At 51.0% G+C, this 19,460-nt stretch overlaps 2 protein-coding genes across 2 annotated transcripts; one reads left to right on the top strand and one right to left on the bottom strand.

Annotated features, from left to right (window-relative positions):
- Positions 1 to 1,846: 1,846 nt before the first annotated feature.
- EVX2 (even-skipped homeobox 2) lies at positions 1,847 to 5,696 on the bottom strand. Its single transcript, XM_016135268.2, has 3 exons — positions 5,084 to 5,696; positions 3,885 to 4,162; positions 1,847 to 2,569 (listed from the first exon to the last, which is right to left on the bottom strand). Exons 1-3 carry the CDS (start codon positions 5,508 to 5,510, stop codon positions 1,847 to 1,849), a joined length of 1,428 nt encoding a protein of 475 aa, XP_015990754.2. The 5' UTR covers positions 5,511 to 5,696.
- Positions 5,697 to 14,159: 8,463 nt separating this feature from the next.
- On the top strand, positions 14,160 to 17,269 carry HOXD13 (homeobox D13). The gene is made up of 2 exons (XM_016135255.2): positions 14,160 to 15,098; positions 15,817 to 17,269. The coding sequence occupies exons 1-2, from the start codon at positions 14,321 to 14,323 to the stop codon at positions 16,065 to 16,067; spliced, it is 1,029 nt and encodes a 342-aa protein (XP_015990741.1). The 5' UTR covers positions 14,160 to 14,320; the 3' UTR covers positions 16,068 to 17,269.
- Positions 17,270 to 19,460: the final 2,191 nt, after the last annotated feature.

Below are 19,460 nucleotides of genomic sequence, written 5' to 3'. Positions count from 1 at the left end.
TGTATATACATATATACATACATATATTCACACACACATACACAAATATGTAGGTAGTACACCTACATTTTAATACACACCCACTTCACTGAGTCTAAACATGCACTAGCAAGTTATTTTAGGGCTTCAACTCTTCAGAAAATCTCATTATGTGAGGAGCGAAGTGGCTCTGTGGGGAGCATTATGGAAATATCTGGGCTTGATTTAATGAGGCTGTTCACATTGGTGGAATATCAACTTAACAGAGAAAAGTCTACCCAGGGCGTCCAAGTTACCAAAATGAAAATTGGCAATTGAGATGATAAGAACGTGGCTTTCTTCTGCGAAATCACTTCAGGTAACAGAGATAACATTAAATAACATACATTCTATGCACCAAGAACAATGTTTTATGTACCGAGTCTCTTATCCGTCTCTCCTAATGACTTCCCTTAGCGGGTTGTTAGTACTTGACAGCAGGTCTCCGTGCGGGGAACTTTTCTCCAATTCCACATTCAAAGGAGGTCCATCAGAGAGCATGATTGGCAATTTTCGTCATAATCTGCACATTATTAGCATCAAAATTGACGTGGCAGTTAACACTGGTGGGTTTTGATGTGCCTTTCTTCAAGTTCAAGGAAACCCCTCCAGTAGCCGGGGTTGGCAGAACGGGTCTCAACAACCCAGCGGTGGCTTTGCAGAGGCGAAGGCGCAATAGACACGCGTGAGAAATATGCCAAGAACTATTTTACCAGAGGAATAGGAAAGCGAGAAGGGAAAGGGGTGAGGGAAATCGAGTTTGAACTCAAAAGTGTCTAAGGAAATGCTTCAGGAAAATAGCATATATCTAGAGATTCAAGTATTTCCCAGATGGAGTAGAACCCGGTAGTTGAAAAACTGAGCTGAAAACGCTTCTTCAAATACTCCAGCGATCTGTTAAACTTGCCCTCCCCTTCCCTTCGTTTCCCTTTCCTTTCCTGGCCAGGCCGTGGCAACCTCATTAGCCATAACTTCTTGCATAAATACACAGGACGCCTCCATCCCAAACCAAAAATTAAAAGAGAGAATGATGGTGAGCCAAGAAAGAGGAGGCGAGGCCACCACCTCTTCCCACCTCTGCTTTGTCCTTCCCGAGGAAGGCGGCCACAATCCCATCGACCTTGCTCCCGCACGCAGAAAAATATCTCACGAACACCCGCAGCAGCCAGCGCTCTCCATCCGCCCTCCTGACATTCTCCTCAGACCTCCATTCTTCCAGTCTTCTCGGATAGGGCGCCTAACAAGCTCAGGCTAAGAGAAAAATTGCCACCTTCCCTCACTCTTGTTTAAAGAAAAGAAAAGGGATGAAAGAAAAAAGAGCAGCAGCAGGAACTTCGGGGGTGACATTCCCTCCCGCACAAAAGCACTAGCGTACACCTTTCCCTTCTCTCTTTGTTGTTCTCCGTTGCTTCTGGCCACGTGGTTCAGCCGAGTAGCCCGGGCCTGAGGGCTTACAGCCAGAGCCCCAGACCCCAGAGGAATGGTTTGGGGAAGAGGGGATTGTCTTCAGGGAGACCAAGAGCTCAGGACAGAGGCGGGACGCGCAGTCTGGGCGGCGGGAAGCATACTTAGAGAAGGGGAGGTGGCTGGGTAGCTAATACAAAAATAGAAATATTTAGGGGACGCCCGACAGACTTTCGCGCCAGGTCTTTCCCCCCAATTCCGGCAGGTTCCTTTCAACCTCCCGCGCCGGGGCGCCCCCTGACGGCAGCTTTAGCAGCGGGCAGCGCACACGGAACGTGGGCGCCTAGAGGGCGTGGGGGGCGCTCAGGGGACACCCGGGCACACTCGGAGCGGCGGGCACGGCCCCCTGGCGGCGGCGACGTAGTTATCTGGTGAGCGGCGCCTCGTCCCTCTGGTCTGGCGGACTCACGGCGGTCTTGCTAAGCACAGCGGCTGAGTAGGGCAGGAAGCCGCTCTCAGAGCGGGGCGCCGCGGCGCTACAGCCGAAGTCCGAGGCGCCAGCGGCCCCCGCACCGCCGCCTCCGCCACCCCCGCCACCCCCGCCGCCACCCCGGGACCCCAGAGCCGCGGCGGCTGCTGCTGCGGCCGCCGCCGCGGATTGACTGCTGTGGCAACTGAGGCACGAGCAGGGCGCAGAACCGCCGCTGGGGGGCGCCCCGGCCGCTGCGGCCGAGGAGGCCGCAGCCGCAGCAGCGGCTGCAGCGGCTGCAGCGGAGGCCGCGCTGTTGAGCCCCGCGGCGGCCGCGGGCGTCTGGTAGAGGCCCGGGTGGCGGAAGCTGCAGAGCAGCTCTGGCCGCGAGTAAGGGTGCGAAAGGGCACGGAAGGTGTCCAGCGGGCGGATGGAAGTAGCGAAGGGCGATGAAGCCGCGGCCGCAGCTCCGGAGGCCGCAGCAGCTGCGGCCGCGGCCGTGACGCCCACGTGCGGGTAGTAGTGCAGGGGCACGTGCGAGTGGAAGGGGTAGGGCAGGCTTCCGGTGGCGGCCGCGTGCGTCATCATGTAGGTGTAGAAGCTGGGGTCGGCCGGGTGCGGCCACGACATGGCCAGGCGCTGCCGCTTGTCCTTCATGCGCCGGTTCTGGAACCACACCTGCGGGGACAGCCGCGCCGCGGCCCGAGTTAGGGAGCACCCGGAGGCCCCAGCCGGCGTCCAGGGCCTCCCTGCCCCTCCCGGACCTCTGGATGACCTGGCCTACCCGCCTCTGACCGGGCCCAGCTCCCAGGCCCCTCCGCTCTCCCAGGTGGCACAGTGTGGGAGGCAGTGTGGCCCGCCGTGGGCACACTTTCCTTAGCGAAGAGAGACTTCTCTCCTATGTTCAGCTGCTGCGGCTCCTCACGCTTCTATTCCCTTACTTTGTGCTGCGGTTTTTCGTCCCAATCCAACTTTTCTTTTCCTTCCCTCCACCCACACCGGTGCCCGGCTTCGCTGAGCCCTGGTCTCTCAATCCCAGGATTTGCACAGGGATTGCACGCTGCCTTTAAAGAGAGGCTGAGGTGGCAGCTTTTATAAATAAAAGGTCGCCTCGCGAGGTGTTGAGTCCTCTGAGCTGCAAAGACCTGCCCCAAGGGGCATGGGTCCGATTTTGAAATTGAAGGGATGATTTTGTTGGAATCATTTGCCTCCAGTGAGCGGCAGGAGTCCCCTTCCCCCTCTTAAACTGGGAAGGGGACTTTTCTACTCCTCCCAGCCCGGTATCTAATTAAGACATCATTCGTCACAACTTTAAATTAAAGAAAGCCCGAACAAACCGAAGGGAGACTCCCACACCTCTCCCCTATCCCACTGAGTTTCCTCTTTTTGTAGAGTGTTGGATTCTCCGTGAAGTGTTTACCAAGTCGCCCTACCTCCCATCTCTCTCTCCCGGACGTATAATGAAATTAATTATCTAAAATATATAAATAAGGACAATTTCGTTGCGTTTTTCCCTCGGGAGCTTGCTCTTTCCCCGGTCCCCAGGAGAAAAATGTTTAAGAAACTACTTTCTCAACCTAATCGATTTTAAGAATGCGGTATCCCTTTCTCCACGTTGTAACGATTTATGTGAAAATAAATCTCCAAGATCAAGAGCAAATGAAAAGTTTCACGTCTGGTTTGTACCAGAGGAACAAAGATGAGCTGTCTCTGCCGCCAAGGGGAAAGTGCGGCCTTGGACATGGGCTAGGGGCACCTAGGCACACGCGGGCGTTTGCTGCACCCGCTCCGCCATTCCGGGGCCTTCCCAGGTCAGCCAGACCTGCCAACCCTTCGGATTCGGCAGCTGAGAAATAGATATGTCAATTCCTTCGGTGACTCTCTCTTACGGGTTTTCAGGCCCTAGCTAAATCTAGCCACCCCGCAAGGAGAAACAAAAATCAACCAAGAGACCCCGAGGGAGACTGGAACAGGCGCGTGCTGGAATCGATACCTTGATTGTGGTTTCGGGCAGGTTGAGCGCAGCGGCCAGCTCGCACCGGCGGGGCCGCGATACATAGTTCTCCCGGTAGAACTCCTTCTCCAGTCGCGCGATCTGTTCACGGGTGAACGCCGTGCGGTAGCGCCGCACCTGATCCGCGCCAGAGCTGGAGCCGCCCAGCGCCGCCCCGCCGCCGCCGCTGCCGCCGCCTCCGCCTCCATGCAGGCTGCCGAGGCCGGATCCCGAAGCAGACGTTGTAGCGCCCGCGGCCGAACCGCTCTCCGCGTACCCTGGCAAACAAACGGCCAACAGCGCTTAAGTCACTGTAGGGCCGAGATCCCTGCACTAGGGATGTGCGCGGTTGGGGGCAGCCGGGGGAGGAAGGCGAGGCGCTGCCTGAATTGATGGGGTCTGTCATGCTTACAAATTGTTGCCGTTAATGGAATCAATAAAGTTTGGAGAGCACTTCATAACCAAATAATAGGAACTCAATTGGGGTGGTTTTTAAAAAAATCATTGGAAAATTTCAACTCGGGGGGAAAATTAGCCAAGGGAAAATGTCTACATGTAGGCGCAGTTTCATAAACTCTGGATTTGCCATGGTCTAGAGACTGACCACAGGGCAGCTTTCAGTATGGCTTCTAACCTTTCTTTGACAGTCTTTTGAGTTTGTTTAAAATTTTAAGATCGAAAGCCAGCAACCACTCAAAACGGGAACCATTAGGGGGTGGACTCTCTACTTTTCAACTCTTTCTCCCGCCGACCCAAGCTGGTCTCCCAGAGGCTCCCGAAGAGGCTCCCTTACACAGAACGCTCCCTCGACTTGGCCTTAGGGGCTCGGAGGCAGCGGGGTTTAGAGCAGCCACCCAGGGCACTCTTCCCCTAGCGCAACTCAGCGGCTGGCTAAGGGGCCAGTTGACTCGCACCAGCTTTTACAGACGCGCACAAAAACATTTTCTCGACTCATGAGCGACGGAAGGCCGGCCGGCGGTCGGGCCTGGAGACCCAGGCCCGCAGCTTTCTGGGAGACTCAATGATCCGAGCTGGAGGGCACAGTCCCCTGCATGCGTCCCACCCCCTGCCTGAGCCAGCTCTTTGCAACTTGCTTGCGGAGGGTTGGAGAACGGCGAAAGCACCGGAAAGGGCCGGCAGCGGCCGCAGAGGAACAGGGAGGATAGGATTGGAGAGCGCGGCGCCGGCGGCGAGGTTACCTTTGCCATTGTTTTCCTTGAGCTGCGCGGCGCCGAGGCCGCTGGGGGAGCGCAGCGCGGAGCAGCCCACCTCCACGTCGCTGTTCATGTCTGCCTCGGCGGTTGTCTCCGAATAATGGCCAGGCTTTTTGCGGCCCTCCGTGGCCGAGGCGATTTCGGAGGAGACGGTGCTTTCGCTGCCCGGGTGCTGCAGGTTGAACAAAGTGTCTATTTCGAATTTGCCCTTGGCAGGGAGGTCTCCCAGAGCGCTGTGCAGGGGGGCGGACGGCAGGCGCGGGCTGAGGCGAGCCGGGTGCTGCGAATTTTCCAGGGCCTCGAGTACAGCATTGCCAGCCGAATCGGACAAATTGGAGAACCTCTTGCCGGCCGTGGGGCTGTGCAGCCCTCTCTCCATCAGAATCATCTCTTTTCTTATTCTTTCCATCATCTCAGCTTTCTAAAAAATGTCACAGTTGCCCGGCTGTCCCGTCCTAATGATGGGCTGCGCCTAGGGCTAATTCTCATTCAGCCCCAGCGAGCGCCTCTAAATATTATTATCTCTTTTGGAGGGAGGCGGAAAAATTGTGGGATGCCAGAGCGAGGGAATGACTGGTCAAAATGACCCATACATCCTTCCGAGCCTGAGATGTCATTCATCAAAAAGTAGCGCTAGCTCGTCATTAAGGTACGAATGACGCCGTTCGAATAATCATTTATTGTAACAGGTTTATAAGCAAATAAATACACGTTCCTGTCAGTGGGTAATGAAGGCGGCTTCGGAGCAGACAAATAGATCCAGGTAGGAGACGAGAAGAAACAAGAAGTGAGGAGGAAGGCTCCGGTCCTTTGCCCGCTTAGAGCCGGTTCTGCTCGCCCGGGGGTTTGGCCTCGGGGGTGAAATTGACAGTCTGATTAATAGAGCGCTCCGCGGCACATTTCCCCCTTCATTTAGGGGCATCATTACGCTCTCAGTTTGCTGGGTTGCCCCTTAGGTCCTAATCATGCGGCGCCTTCCTCATTTTTCCTCGGACACAGATACGTGTTAAATAATAGATAATGCTTTGATTTTCCAAAGTAGATCGTCGGGAAGATTTAAAAAAAAAAAAAAAAACGTTTACAAGCGGGAGGAGGGTGAGGGGTACAAGGGGGAGGATGTAGGGAGAGTTGCATAAGGAGACCTTGCGCTCCTGCCTGGATTACTTATCTTTTGAATTTCAGAACCAAATGTGTATTTTATTTAACAAATCGGACGCCGACTTGTCTCTCGCACCCACTTCGCTTCATCCTGGCTGTTTTTCTCCCGCCCGGGTGTGTGGAGGGGGGTAGGAGGGAGAGAGAGAGAGAGAGAGAGAGAGAGAGAGAGAGAGAGAGAGAGAGAGAGAGAGAGAGAGAGAGGTGTCTTGATCTTGTAGACTTTTGAAAGCAGTTTAGTGCTACGTGGCTGGGGAGGTACATTGGGCTCGCGTCTCCAAACGGAAATCATTAGGTCCTCTCCGATTTTTTAACACCGTTTGCAGAGTGAATTCTGAACTTGAAGTCCTGGGTTTTTTACTTTTATAATCTTGCTGATGGATAGGCTTCTCGCCTACGCATTTTCCCTGGGGGAAATGAACTCGGCTGGACGATTTCATAGCAGAATTCGACAGCTAACTTTAAACACAGTCGCGATTTACAGCGCCATATGGGCCGCCCAAATCCACTTTTTACGTTGCCAGCCTCCCCCCCCCCCCAACCCCCGTCTAATCAAATTCTTTGTGGCAAAGTTGCCAGATTTGGGGATGATTTCGAGGTCAATCAGGGGAAAGAAGAGAGCCTCCTTCCCTTACCATCCCGCTGCCTTCCCTTCCCCACTCACCTCTCCTTCTCTCCTTCCTCCCTTCCCCCACCCCAGCCCTTACCTGTGGCCTGGGGTATTCCCCGCACTCAGTCCGGGCGCCGAGAGTCTCTGACCAGTCTTGCTGCAGCTCTTCACAGCCTGAGTTTGGCTGCTGAGCCTTTTGGCGATAATTTTGATGGTCATAATGACGACGGTGGCAACCATTTTAACGAAGATCAATCTTTACTCAAGGCCGTTGAGCTTCTCCTCCCGCGCTTGCGCCCCACCCTGCCCTGACCCCCAATGCACTGTGCAGGTCTGCCAGCCAGCAGCCAAGGGGAGCGATCCGCGGCAACCGCAGGGGACAAGAGAGAATAGGGACCGGACAGGTAGGGCGGCCTGACAGCTTCCAAAGCGGCCAGAGACCCTGGCAATCTGGGCTCTGGGCGCGGGTCCTGCATCCCGCCTCAGCACCAACCCATACCCCAACCCAGGCCCCCCCCCTTTCCTCCCTGCCGCCACACCCAGCACATCAGGGTGTGTTAGGGGCAAACCCAGGATCTATTTGTCCATCTCTCTGTTGGCGCTTTCCTTTTAACCTTGGACCCGTTGGGGGCGCGTCAGGAATGTGAGGGGAGGCGAGGTGTGAAGTATATTTATATACATTTATATACACAGTCAATGCCAAAAGTTTCTCTCCTTTTCCCCTCGGCGCCAACTTATTTCAACAACGCGAGCTTTGCTTAGAAAATCAATTCCACCTCTTTAAGGTAATAAACAGAGTTCTCCCCCAAGGTGAGAAATGAAAAGCTAGATAGGCACGTGGTGGCCGGGGATGTGAGAAGGGGTGCGCGGTGCGCTTCGAAAAGCAAGAGAAGGACTTGACACAATGTCCACCTCCGCCTCTGCCCCAAAGGCCACCCAACTCTGAGTACTACAAGCCCTTCTCGCGCTGTCTTTCTGGCCATTCACGCGGTCAACTCAGCCTCGCTGATGCCCCCACCTCTCCCTCCCTACTCTAGAGTCCAGGAGCCCAGCTCCACCACCCTAGCAGGCTATGCCCAGCGGAAGGGAGTCGCTGTCCCAGGCACCTGGGAAGGGTACCCCCAAATGTCTTTGGGGACTGAATAAGACATCTCGTCTAGGATTGGGTTGCGGGGGAGACCTGGCGGCGGGGACAGGGGTGGGTGGGGGGCGGTTCTGGCGGAGGCGCGACCTGGGCGGAAGTCGCAGATGCCTTTATTGCTGTCGTTTGGCGCCCCCGTCTGTTTTCCTCGCGGTTTCGGCGACTGTAAGCAGTTTTCAATCACAGAAGCCGCCGCGGGAGGCTAGGGTGCTGACGGCGACTCTTTCTTCCTACATCCAGTCAGTGGGTCTCCCACTTCCTCCCTTTCTCTGGGAGCCCGCACCTCAGGTCCCAAAGCCTGCGCCGTTGAAAAGGGAAAACATCATGTCTCGGCAACACCTTTATTCATTAGTGGTTTTGAAAACTATTTTACACCTTTTAAATAACACTAATATTTTGTATTCTAGCATGTTTATTATGAAAGGTACCTTCGAGACTCTGTCAGGGAAACTACTCACAGTAAAAGGCACCTATTATTTTTCACTAAACTGCGTTTAGCAGACAATGTTTTGTGGGAAACAGTGAAGGTTCTATCACAATATTTAAAGCCCCTTAATTATTTAGATTCCACACTTACTAGTAGTAGCAATATTGGTCAACCTATATTTGCTTTTACTCTAAATTGCAAGTGCTTTTTACATATACTATCTTGCCTAAGGCTCAAGGGCAACTTTAGAAATTGATAGTATTATTTAACCCTTTCTCAGCTATGAGAAACTTTCCACACAGAGAGGTCAACGGATTTGCTCCTGTTTTAAATTTATCTGATAATATCCAATTTATAAGGCATTTAAAAGCTGTGGGCAACATTTTTACTTGACTTTCTGATTTTGCTATGTCTTCTTTGAATTCAGTCCTACCTGGAAGACATTGAACCTATGTAGGGTAATAAGAAGATTAACACAGTTCTGTTGGTGTTTATTATTGAAATGCCCAAACTTTGCACCTCTCCCAAGAAGGTAATGCTAAAAGTGGGAACAGGTTTGTCAAATGTCCTCGTTCTTTAGACACAGCTTTCGGAGCCATCAAGGCTTCCTACCCACTACCAAGGTACAGGACAATAAAACAAAAGAAGTGTCCACCAAACACCTGCATGGTTGGACAGGAATTTTGAAGATCCATTACAGTGTACGGTTCAGAGAGGACTTTCTCCAAATGGACTGAAAAGCACTTTTTGCTCAAAAGGAGGAAGTACATGAAAGAGGACTTTTTTTTTTTTTTTTGTAGTTGTTGTTAGGCGTTCAGACTAAATGTTTGGTTTTTGAGCAGTAGCGGATTCTCCATTTTTGGCCTTCCATTGAAGGTAAAAATTTGTCCAGGCTGCCAAAGGCGAGGGGCGCCCCGTCCACCGGTGCTTGGCTCTTATTTTCCACTCGTAAGGCTTCGGGACAACGGGAACAAAATCCCGCAGGCCGGCATTGGGACGCAAGCTTGCTCAAGGACTTGGGCCGCTGGGTGTGGTGGCACAGCTGAACAGCTAGAGCCTGGGCTGCGAACCTCAGGTACATTTTCTTTAGGCTACGTGCGGTCCCCAAGGCTTGGAAGTTTCGGTTTATAAGGGAAGACGCTGGTCTGGGGACTCCAGGCCGGACTCCGTACTGGCAACTTTTTGCTGCCATCCCTGGCAGGCCAGTTTCAAGCTGTCTCTCCCTGGTCCTCTGGCTGCTTCTATTTCTTCTCCTCTTTCCCCCTGCAACCTCGTGCCCCTCCAGGGATGGCTATGGGTGGAGGGTGGAGGGGTAATTTCTCACTGAATTCTAGGGCCACTCTGACACGCTGTCTGCCTGAAGTTCGTGCGCCCTGAGACGCAACAGGAAAACTTGCAGGGACATCTAGCGCCAGGCCTGGGGAACTGCGCGCCGCCTATCCAGGAAGCTAAGCCTGACCACTCATCCCTTCCCCTCCCTCCCTGCGCCCTTCTGCTCTCCACACCCACCCCACCCCTTGGTGTTTAGGCATTTCCCTAACCTTCATCCGTGTGCCCTGAGGGTAACCACATAGTGAATTCTCTGTGGAGACAGCGAGTTCTGCCAAATTGAGAGAAGACGGGGGCTGGAGGCGGGAGTGGAGGCAGAGAGATTGATTTCCTTTCGTCCCAAAGAGTCGACAGAGTGAGCACTCTCTGGACTACAGTTAACAATGACATTGGTAGACAAGTGTATTCCCAGGACGATCCCACACCTTGAGATGTCGGACAAAACAGCAGAAAATTGTTTGCGGTCCCAGCTTTTGTTTTGCGAAAAAAGCAACCAGTTACCAGGATCTCCCACTCTGGGCCCACCCCTTCAACATCCCCTTTGCTGGAGTATAGTGCTTCTAATGAGAGAGAAGACTCTCCCTGTGCATAATTCCCGCCAGGACCGGAGGAGTTTTCTCCATCCCAAAAAAGGGCCAGCTGCCCTGTGGGAGGCAAACCTGGTTTTACCCAGTAACTCTTCCGGTGAAGGTTTTCTTTGTTGCAAACAATTTGCATTCAATAAAACCTAACTGCGTTGTTAAATGCAAACAAAATAAATCTCAGATATAGAAAGTGCTCAAACTCAGGATTCCACTGTCTGGCTTTTGCTAGAGACCCCTTCTTCACCCTAGGTTTCTTGGTTTTTTTAAAATCCTTTTGATATTTTCAGCCTGAATGAAACTGGGTATTGCCTGAAGAGGGAAAATTAGCTCCAAAGTTGGCAGGGCACAGACTTGGTTAAGAACATTGTCTGGCCAGATGCACTGGATTTAAGGCTTTACTTTGGAATTAAGGCTCAATTTCTACACTGATTTTTGTTTTTTGTTTTTTGCTTTTGTTTTTGTTTTTGTTTGTTTTTTTACAAGTTAATTAGAAGGGTTCCTGCACTCCCTGGTGTGGCCATCAAAGATAATGCTTTCAAAGGAGCCCCCAGTACCCCACTCTGATAGGACCTAGCAATTGTTGTCCTTGCCTTAATGGTCACCAATTAATTATGTGGTTAATTGAGCTCACTGCTGTCTTGACAAGTGGAGGAACTTAAGTTCTTCAATAAACCTAAATCGAAGCCTGCATCTACCCATTCCCAACCCATGACAGGGACATGATTTCAAAGATCATCTACAAGGAAGAAAAAAGGATGTGATTTTCAGAACATCGCCAGCTCCCAAAAGGTATACTTGTGGAGGAAAAGGAGAGTGAAGAGCATGCGATAGAAGAGGGCAGAGCTGATCTGACTTTCTCTGGCACAGTGGGACATCCTGGTCATCCTGGTTTCACTGACTAACACATTAATCAGTGTTTGGAGACATCTACGTTTCAAAAGATTTTCATTTAACAAAGACTGTTTCTATTGTTAAAGCCCCAACCTACCGTACCCACACACATACACAGGGATCAGTCTGTGCTCCTGGCCAGTTTAAGAAAATTATTCCCATTAACTTTAAACCTACAATCATCTCAGACACAGGGTATACAAGCTAAATGAAATGTTTCTGCAAATTCAGCCTCAAAATTCCTCCCCTAAATACCACCCCCACTTGTAAACTATGTGTCTTATTAGTTCATAAAAAGAGCAGCTCTGACTTCGCCTGGTACTCAACCACACAGCCCTATAATCCAATAGTAGCTACTTCCCTGAAGTACTAGGTTTAGGAGCACTTTAGGGTCCAGTCAGAGCCTCTTTCCTAAGTGTAATCCCCTCCTCCCAGTGCCAAGACCTTGAAAGCTGTACTTGAAGTAGGTTTGTGGCAAGATAGCAGGAAACAATGCTCCTCCTTATTGTTCAAAGTGTCTTTGGTCTCTGAATACTCCCGAGGTTGGGCAGAAAAACCCCAAGTCCTACCAGAGTCCCACAGGCAACTGGAGGCAGGACAACCACTGAGAAGTATCTTTTAACCAGAACTTTAATTCAGACTTTCCTCCCAATCCTGCAGAACTTAATTTGCTGCCCAACGTGAAGGACTGTCAGGAAACAGCAAAACTTGATAAGTTCTTTCTCTCTTAATTTCGCTTTCTTCATTTTCTAGCGTATTATCAGTCATTAAAAAGTATTTATCAGATAGAAAATTGCACAGAAGTCCCAAGGCACAAAATCACGAGGATATTTATTTTAAAGAGACTGAAAGTTCGTTGGTTCCAATTATGTCTTAGAAATATTTCAACAAATTTATTTTTTGAGGTCACATAAAAAATTCAAAGTATTTCATGTTTTTCCTCTCTGAAAAAAATAAAGGAAGACAAAAGAAAACTAAGAGCATTTCAGAGTAGCATCCCATGATTGGTTTGGTATCATAAGTGCTGGTTAACGAGAACCCAGCCATACTCTTCTAAAAAAAAAGTCAGTTAATTCTATCACCTGGCCCTGGCTGGCATTTTTTAAATGTCGATGCAGCTTCCGTTGCTAAATTTTGCCTTCTCTCAAGTACCCAAAATTGTTCTCATCATCAAATGTCTACTCTCTATGATTTTCAGCTAAGGCTTAGCTCCTCCTGTCTCAAATTTGATCATGAACATGTCTAGGACTCCAAAAAGTCAAACAAATTCTTCTGCTTTTCCTTTCCAGCACCTCTCTCATAACTTTTCCCTTTATTTGAGCCTTTTATGGTTACTGGGTTTTGCGTGTCAACACTCCCAACACCAGCAGCCCACCCTGCAATGCCAGGCCTGGCCCAGGAGGGCCTCCTTGCCTCTTTTACTCTTGGGCCAGGAACAGTGGTGCTAGGTGACAAGCTGGCCTCACCAATCACAGGCTCAGGGAAGCGATTTTCTTGGAGATGGGCTGGCTTGGAGAGTTGATGTTACAGAACCAAAAGGGTTCACTCTGAGGGCTCCTACAACCACCCTCAGAACCCTCAGCTAATCGAATGTAATGTCGCTCCTAAAGTGGAGCCTTAGATTCACCACAGCACTCACACTGGCTCCCCATTGATGGCTGTGATGAAAGGTAGGGGGCTGGGGATCTGTGGCTGAGGAATGGCACGAAGAAATGAAGATAGGTCAGGGCTGTGATCTCTAATACCCTGGTGGGGCTGTCCAGAACCTGCTCTACCCCTTCAAAGCCAGACCCAGGTGCTCTGGACTGCTCCTATCTGGAGCCCCAACTTTGCTTGGGGGGGAAAGAAACCACGCCCTCTTAATTTGCCCCTCTCAGTTCTCTGAAACTGGCAGTTTGGAAAAGAAAGCGAAACAAAGGTTCCTGGGAAAGTGAAGTTTTCAATTAATTGGTGTAAGTAACGGGCGGGGGTGGGTAGTGGCTGCGAAATGCAAAAGACGGGTCGGCTGTAGGCGAGGCGCACAAGTTTTGCGGCAAGCGGTGGAGTGGCTTTCACCCAGCGGCCCAACTGGGTCTTTCCGAGCGCCAGGGGAGACTGCGCCAGGCCTAGGGAGCCCAGCGCGATAGACTACTCCCAACTGGCCTGAGTGTAGAGGCGAATAGCGTGGACCAAGCATCCGGACGTTTCTCACTGGGGCAGAGCATCAGGTTCCTGCGCTGAGGCCGGGTTTTTTTCATTTGCTTGACTTATTTTTAAGTCTGTGCGCCTGGCCCAAGAGCGCTTCGTGGGCATTCTTCCGGCGTACAACGAGTGTATGAGGGTCTGCTCCAATTGGTCTTAATACGGAGGATCCCCTGGGATAACATGAGTGCAATGCGTTTGCCCCACGGCAAGGTCGGGAAAATTAGCTCTCTCGGATTTGAGGTCTAGGTGAGCCAATCCAAAGCAACAGAATCAAAAATCGGTCTGTTTTCACATCATTCTGACCATCTCTGTCATTTGCCTTCATTTTAGTTGTGAAGCTTGGAGAGCCGAGGAGAGGTGGCAAAACAGCCTTGGCGGAGACAAGGCGCAGGCCTCGGCGCCCGCCTCAGTCGCAAACAGGGCCTAGGATGGTTGGTCGCGCAATCAGCTCGTGGGGGTGGCTGCGGCACAAACGCCAGGGTCCCGAGGAGGGCGGGAAGGGGCGGTGGGCTGCACAAGGGATTGGGGAGAGGTGGGGGCCGAGGTGGGTGGGTCCAGCGGGGCCGGGGCCAGGAGCCAGGCTCTCCCGCGCCCCCACCCCCACGTGGCCCCGGCGCAGCCAATGGCACGGCCCCGAGAGGGTGCCCTTGGGGAGGGAGGCGGCCCCCCGACCGGCCCAGGCCCCCTCCCAACCTGAACTTCGTTTTTATAAACGTCCCGCGATGAGCTAACCTGTTGGAGGGCGGGCGGGAGGGAGGCGGGAGGCTCGCAGAGGGAGACAGGGCGAGAGGAAGAGGGCGGGAGCGCGAGAACGAGAAAGAAAGGAGAGGGAGGAGGCGCGCTGCGCCATGGTGTCCTGCGCGGGGCCAGGGCCAGGGCCAGGGCCGGGCCAGGCCGGGCCATGAGCCGCGCCGGGAGCTGGGATATGGACGGGCTGCGGGCGGACGGCGGGGCCGCTGGGGCGGCCCCGGCCTCCTCCTCCTCCTCCTCCTCTGTGGCGGCGGCGGCGGCGCCGGGCCAGTGTCGCGGCTTCCTCTCGGCGCCAGTATTCGCCGGGACACACTCCGGGCGTGCGGCGGCGGCGGCAGCGGCAGCGGCAGCGGCAGCAGCGGCGGCCTCTGGCTTCGCATACCCGGGGACCTCTGAGCGCGCCGGCTCCGCCTCGTCGTCGTCATCTTCGGCTGTGGTCGCAGCGCGCCCCGAGGCTCCCTCCGCCAAAGAGTGCCCTGCGCCCGGCGCGGCCGCTGCAGCGCCCCCGGGCGCCCCAGCTCTAGGCTACGGCTACCACTTCGGCAACGGCTACTATAGCTGCCGCATGTCTCACGGCGTGGGCTTACAGCAAAATGCTCTCAAGTCCTCGCCGCACGCCTCGCTGGGAGGCTTCCCGGTGGAGAAGTACATGGACGTGTCCGGCCTGGCAAGCAGCAGCGTACCGGCCAACGAGGTGCCCGCTCGAGCCAAGGAGGTGTCCTTCTACCAGGGCTACACTAGCCCCTACCAGCATGTGCCTGGCTACATAGACATGGTGTCTACCTTCGGCTCCGGAGAGCCTCGACATGAGGCATACATCTCTATGGAGGGCTACCAGTCCTGGACGCTGGCCAACGGATGGAACAGCCAGGTGTACTGCGCCAAGGACCAGCCACAGGGCTCCCACTTTTGGAAATCATCCTTTCCAGGTAGGGACATTTGGGTGGGGAGAGAATGGAAGAAAAAAAAGGCCTTGGGAGTGTACGCCCCTACTTGGGAGTGGGCGCCTGTCTTCCATAGTTAACTCAATGTAACAATGCCTCCAGTTAGTGTGAATCTGTAAATTCCTCCTTTGATTTAAACTGTCTCTTTCACAACCCTTTTCTTCCTGTGTATGGGCACAGGCCTGTTTTTCTCCTAAAGTTGAGGGTCTTTGCATGCCCTTTGCTCAGGCCTTAGCCCCTCCCCCCAAAAGAAGTGTCACAGAGTTGGGCTCAACTTTTCAAGGACATGAATACCCCAGAGTGACCACTAAAGATCGCAGGCTCTAAACACAGGAACCCAAGAAATCACAGCTTGAACAAACAGCCTGGATTTTTTTTTTAAGTCTGTGTATATTTGTATGTGCGCAACTGGTATTTACAGAAACTGGCCTTATGAGTGTCCCCAGTACCAAGACCATAAAATCGTAGGCTTGTTAAGATGCCAATGTAAGAAACCATGATGATCCATCAAATAGGCCTTCACTTTGAAGTGTAAATAATCTTTCTTTAATAACATGTAAATAATATGTGTAAGTAATAATAAAATGTAAACAGCCTGGCTTTCTTTAGTCCCCGTAGCTTCTCCAAAATGTACACACACAGTCACCAGCAAGGTGCTTCAGATATTCTTGTCTAATTTTTCTCATGCTGTTTTTCATACCAGGGGATGTGGCTCTAAATCAGCCAGACATGTGTGTCTACCGTCGAGGGAGGAAGAAAAGGGTGCCCTACACCAAACTGCAGCTCAAAGAACTGGAGAACGAGTATGCCATTAACAAGTTCATTAACAAGGACAAGAGGCGGCGGATCTCGGCTGCCACGAACCTATCCGAACGACAAGTGACCATTTGGTTTCAGAATCGAAGAGTCAAAGACAAGAAAATTGTCTCCAAGCTCAAAGATACTGTCTCCTGATGTGGGCCAGGTTGGCCACAAAGAGTTTAAATGCTTTTCGTTGTCTCCAAAAGACCTTTGGAAAGACTTGAATATGTATTTAATTCCCCCCACATCCCTGCCACTGATGGCCAATTTCGTGAATTGTTTTTCTTTTTCCCCCTTATCTGGCTCTAAAACTTTTTGCTCCCCATCCTGACTTTGTAGTTCTGTTTCTACTTGTTTATTATTGATTTTGTTCTTTTCTAGGTTTATTTTTTGATGTTTTTAATGTTCTGTTTCTCCCTCCAGGCCAGTATAAAGGACTTGAAGTATTTTTGAATAATCCCCCCCAAATGAATTTCAGAAGTGCCATTCTGATTTTAGGGTTCAATTTTTTTTAATCACTTTATATGCCTGTTTCTAGCACTGATTATCTTCATAATCCATTAGGGCAGAACGATTTGCAGTCATTCACATCCTGTGATTGGGTAATTGAATCATTAGCTCTCAGCAGTCGCCCTGAGGCAAGTGGAATCAGCTCTGGGCAGGCAGTGCTCTAGGGTCACTGGGAACATCTAAAAACGGGAGGCTGGAGGTACTGCGATGGCTTTAAAGCAACCTTATTAAATAGGGTTTTGTATCAATATTGGAAAGAAGACAATCCGACTTTGGGTCTTTCACTTGCTGTTGTAGTTGTATATGTTTAATACACCTTGTAGATTTGTGATTTTATAATGTTTAATTTGAAAATAATGTATCCCTATGGATTCCTTCAATTCCTCAGCTCTAGGTGCAAATATTTAAATGGCTGCAATTGTCATAGGTATACATGGATGATGTAAATGTACCCCCTCTCCTTGGCCTCGGTCTGTGGGACTAGAATTGAGGCCATTTCCTCAGTCCCTTGAAAGGGCTGAATCAATGTGGCCATAGGTGGGAACTTTTATCCAGAACCCAATGAAGAACTTGACTGTCTGAAGAAATGTACTGGGTCTCTCTTAGAGCTTTAAAACATCTAACAAATGCGAAAATTGGAGCGCTCTAAGGTCCAATACAAAAAAAAAAAGAATGTTTTTTGAAAGTGACAATAACTACTTTTAAAGTGCTGCATATTTATACAACCAAGAGATTATTTTTGTAGATAAAATGTCTGTGAGCTGGGATACGTAGGCAGTGCTTCAGGCATTTAAAAATCACTTTTTATTCCTAGGGAGATGCAAATAAACAGAACTCTCTTATTTCTTCTGAGTCTTTATACATTTTTTCTATTTCCCAAGCTTGTATTGCCTCTAGAAATTGTTCTTATTTATTATAAAGTCTTGTTACCCCAAACACTATGATGTGCCTTTAGATGAAGAAAACGCAAACGCAACACCAATTCTGGTCGCTGAAACCTCCAGGCTCTCCACTTCTGCCACCACCACCACCACCACCCCCTTTTCCGTGGCTTTAACATAAGTAGTGATGTCTTTAAATGAGGATATAATTTGTGGTGTCTAAAATGATATTTTTTACCGGACCACATCAAAAACATCTCCAATAAAATTTTACTTCTCTTTTAATATTATCCATTTATTCAAATAGTTTTATTTTCTAAATCACTATGTATGAGCCCAGGTATAGAAAAATGTGCTCACTTGGAGGTTTTCTTCCTAGAAAGGCCGTTGTAAATATCTACTCTAAGAAGGTCTTGAAATTAGATATATCCATATTTGGCAATTAAAAAAGAAACATTTCAGTTTATGCCTTATCGCCTTCTCCTGGCAGCCTGCACGCAGCAATTGAAGAATGAAACCATAATTATACACCCTAAACCTATAGCGCAATTTTTAGGCACTACAAACTTTCTTTCTGAGGTCTTTTTGCCACTCTGGGGACGGGTTGCCTGGTCGTTAGCACCCAGACACAATCAATGTAGTGGTTGCTAACTTTTTGGTATGTAAGTTAAATACAGATGTTTAAAACCTCACACAATATGTAGTCTTGCGGCAGAAAGGCTCCTTTATGGATATGCCAGAGAAAGCGCAGAGATCCCAGGTTCAGAGCTACTTTCGTTTTCTCTGGCCCGGCTTGATTTCTTTCATATCTTGCAACTGACTGTGGGGCGACCAACTTCGTTGAGAGAGAGAGAGAGAGAGAGAGAGGGAGAGAGAGCGCTGGGAAGGAGGAAAAGGAGAAAATAGGAGAAGGAGGAGGGGGGAGGGGGAGGAGAAAGAGGAGGAGGAGAAGGAGAAAGTGACCACAATTGAATCTTTGGAGAAGAAAAAACCCCCGAAAATGAGGCCACACAGTCCCTACTTAGGGAAGAAGTACTAACATTTTCTCTTTTTCTCACAAGATGTGTTTCCATCCGGAAGGGGCTTGTTTCCCCTTCTTCTCCATCATGGTTTCCCCTCTTTCTTCTTTGTAACGTCCAGACTCCAGGGCCGCACTCCATTTCCCAGGTTCATTTTTCAAGTTTCCTGTGGTTGATGGGGGGGATTGCCTCGAGGTTTTTCTTTCATCTGTAGTTTGTCCATCAGTTTCTCTCCGTCTAGGAGAAATGGGAAGTTTGCTTACGATTAAAACTGCTCAAACGCTCTCCGCTGGAATTTGAATTGACGGCTAAATCAGTAACAGATGAAGACGTTGTTATTTATAATATGCATTCCTTTTATATTCCAAATTGAGGAGGGAGGAGAGTAGCCGGTTGGTGGCCAAAGCTCTGGAAGGGAGGCCCGCGGAGAGCCACGAGGCGAAGGGAGCTTCGGGGAGAGGCCTTTCCTTGGGATGCAGACTGAGAGGCCGCAAGGAGAGCGCCTCCGAAACCTGGCCGGTTTCGAGCGCCGCTGGTGGTGAATCAAGGCCCGCGCTTCTGCGTGTGATTCAAGACGGGAAGAAGGCTTTGGAGCCGGGACGCACGGCCAGACAAAGGGACGGCCGCGATTCTTCCCGGTGTCTAGCAGCCTGCCGGATCCTTCTGGCTCTGCTATGCCGGCCAGACTTGCGGCCACGATCTTCAGCTATCCTAGACGCTCGGCCGCGCCTGGCAGCGGGCCGTGACCGCTTGTATTGGCGACCCCAGGCCGGCTGCGCCGCCCTTCACTGTTGATCTTGACCGTGCAGCGGCGCCTCGCCAGGCGTGGAGCTCGCTCGCCATCTCCTGGGCAGTTGGCGGCATTGGCAGATCTCGCTGTTTAGCTCCGTGGCCAGGTCAACCTTTCCCACTCTGCAGCTCGCCAGCCGAGTCTGTTGCCCCCTTCCTCCTTACCGCCCTTCCTCCCTAACTCTAGCTCCCAGCTCTATGTGTACGACTTTGATTATTGGAAATCATAAACCCAGGAGATGAGGTGGGCAGCTGGGCACTATTCTGAGTCAAGGAGAAATAAAGAGAGTCTAGTTATTCTTCTAGTCTTTTCGGTTTCTCGCTTAGTTCCTTTATGTCTTTAGTCG

Source organism: Rousettus aegyptiacus, unplaced genomic scaffold, assembly GCF_014176215.1.
Source record: "Rousettus aegyptiacus isolate mRouAeg1 unplaced genomic scaffold, mRouAeg1.p scaffold_m13_p_2, whole genome shotgun sequence".
Taxonomy (NCBI): domain Eukaryota; kingdom Metazoa; phylum Chordata; class Mammalia; order Chiroptera; family Pteropodidae; genus Rousettus; species Rousettus aegyptiacus.
The sequence above is the reverse complement of the archived record's forward strand: the minus strand, read 5'-3'. Positions and strand labels throughout refer to the sequence as shown.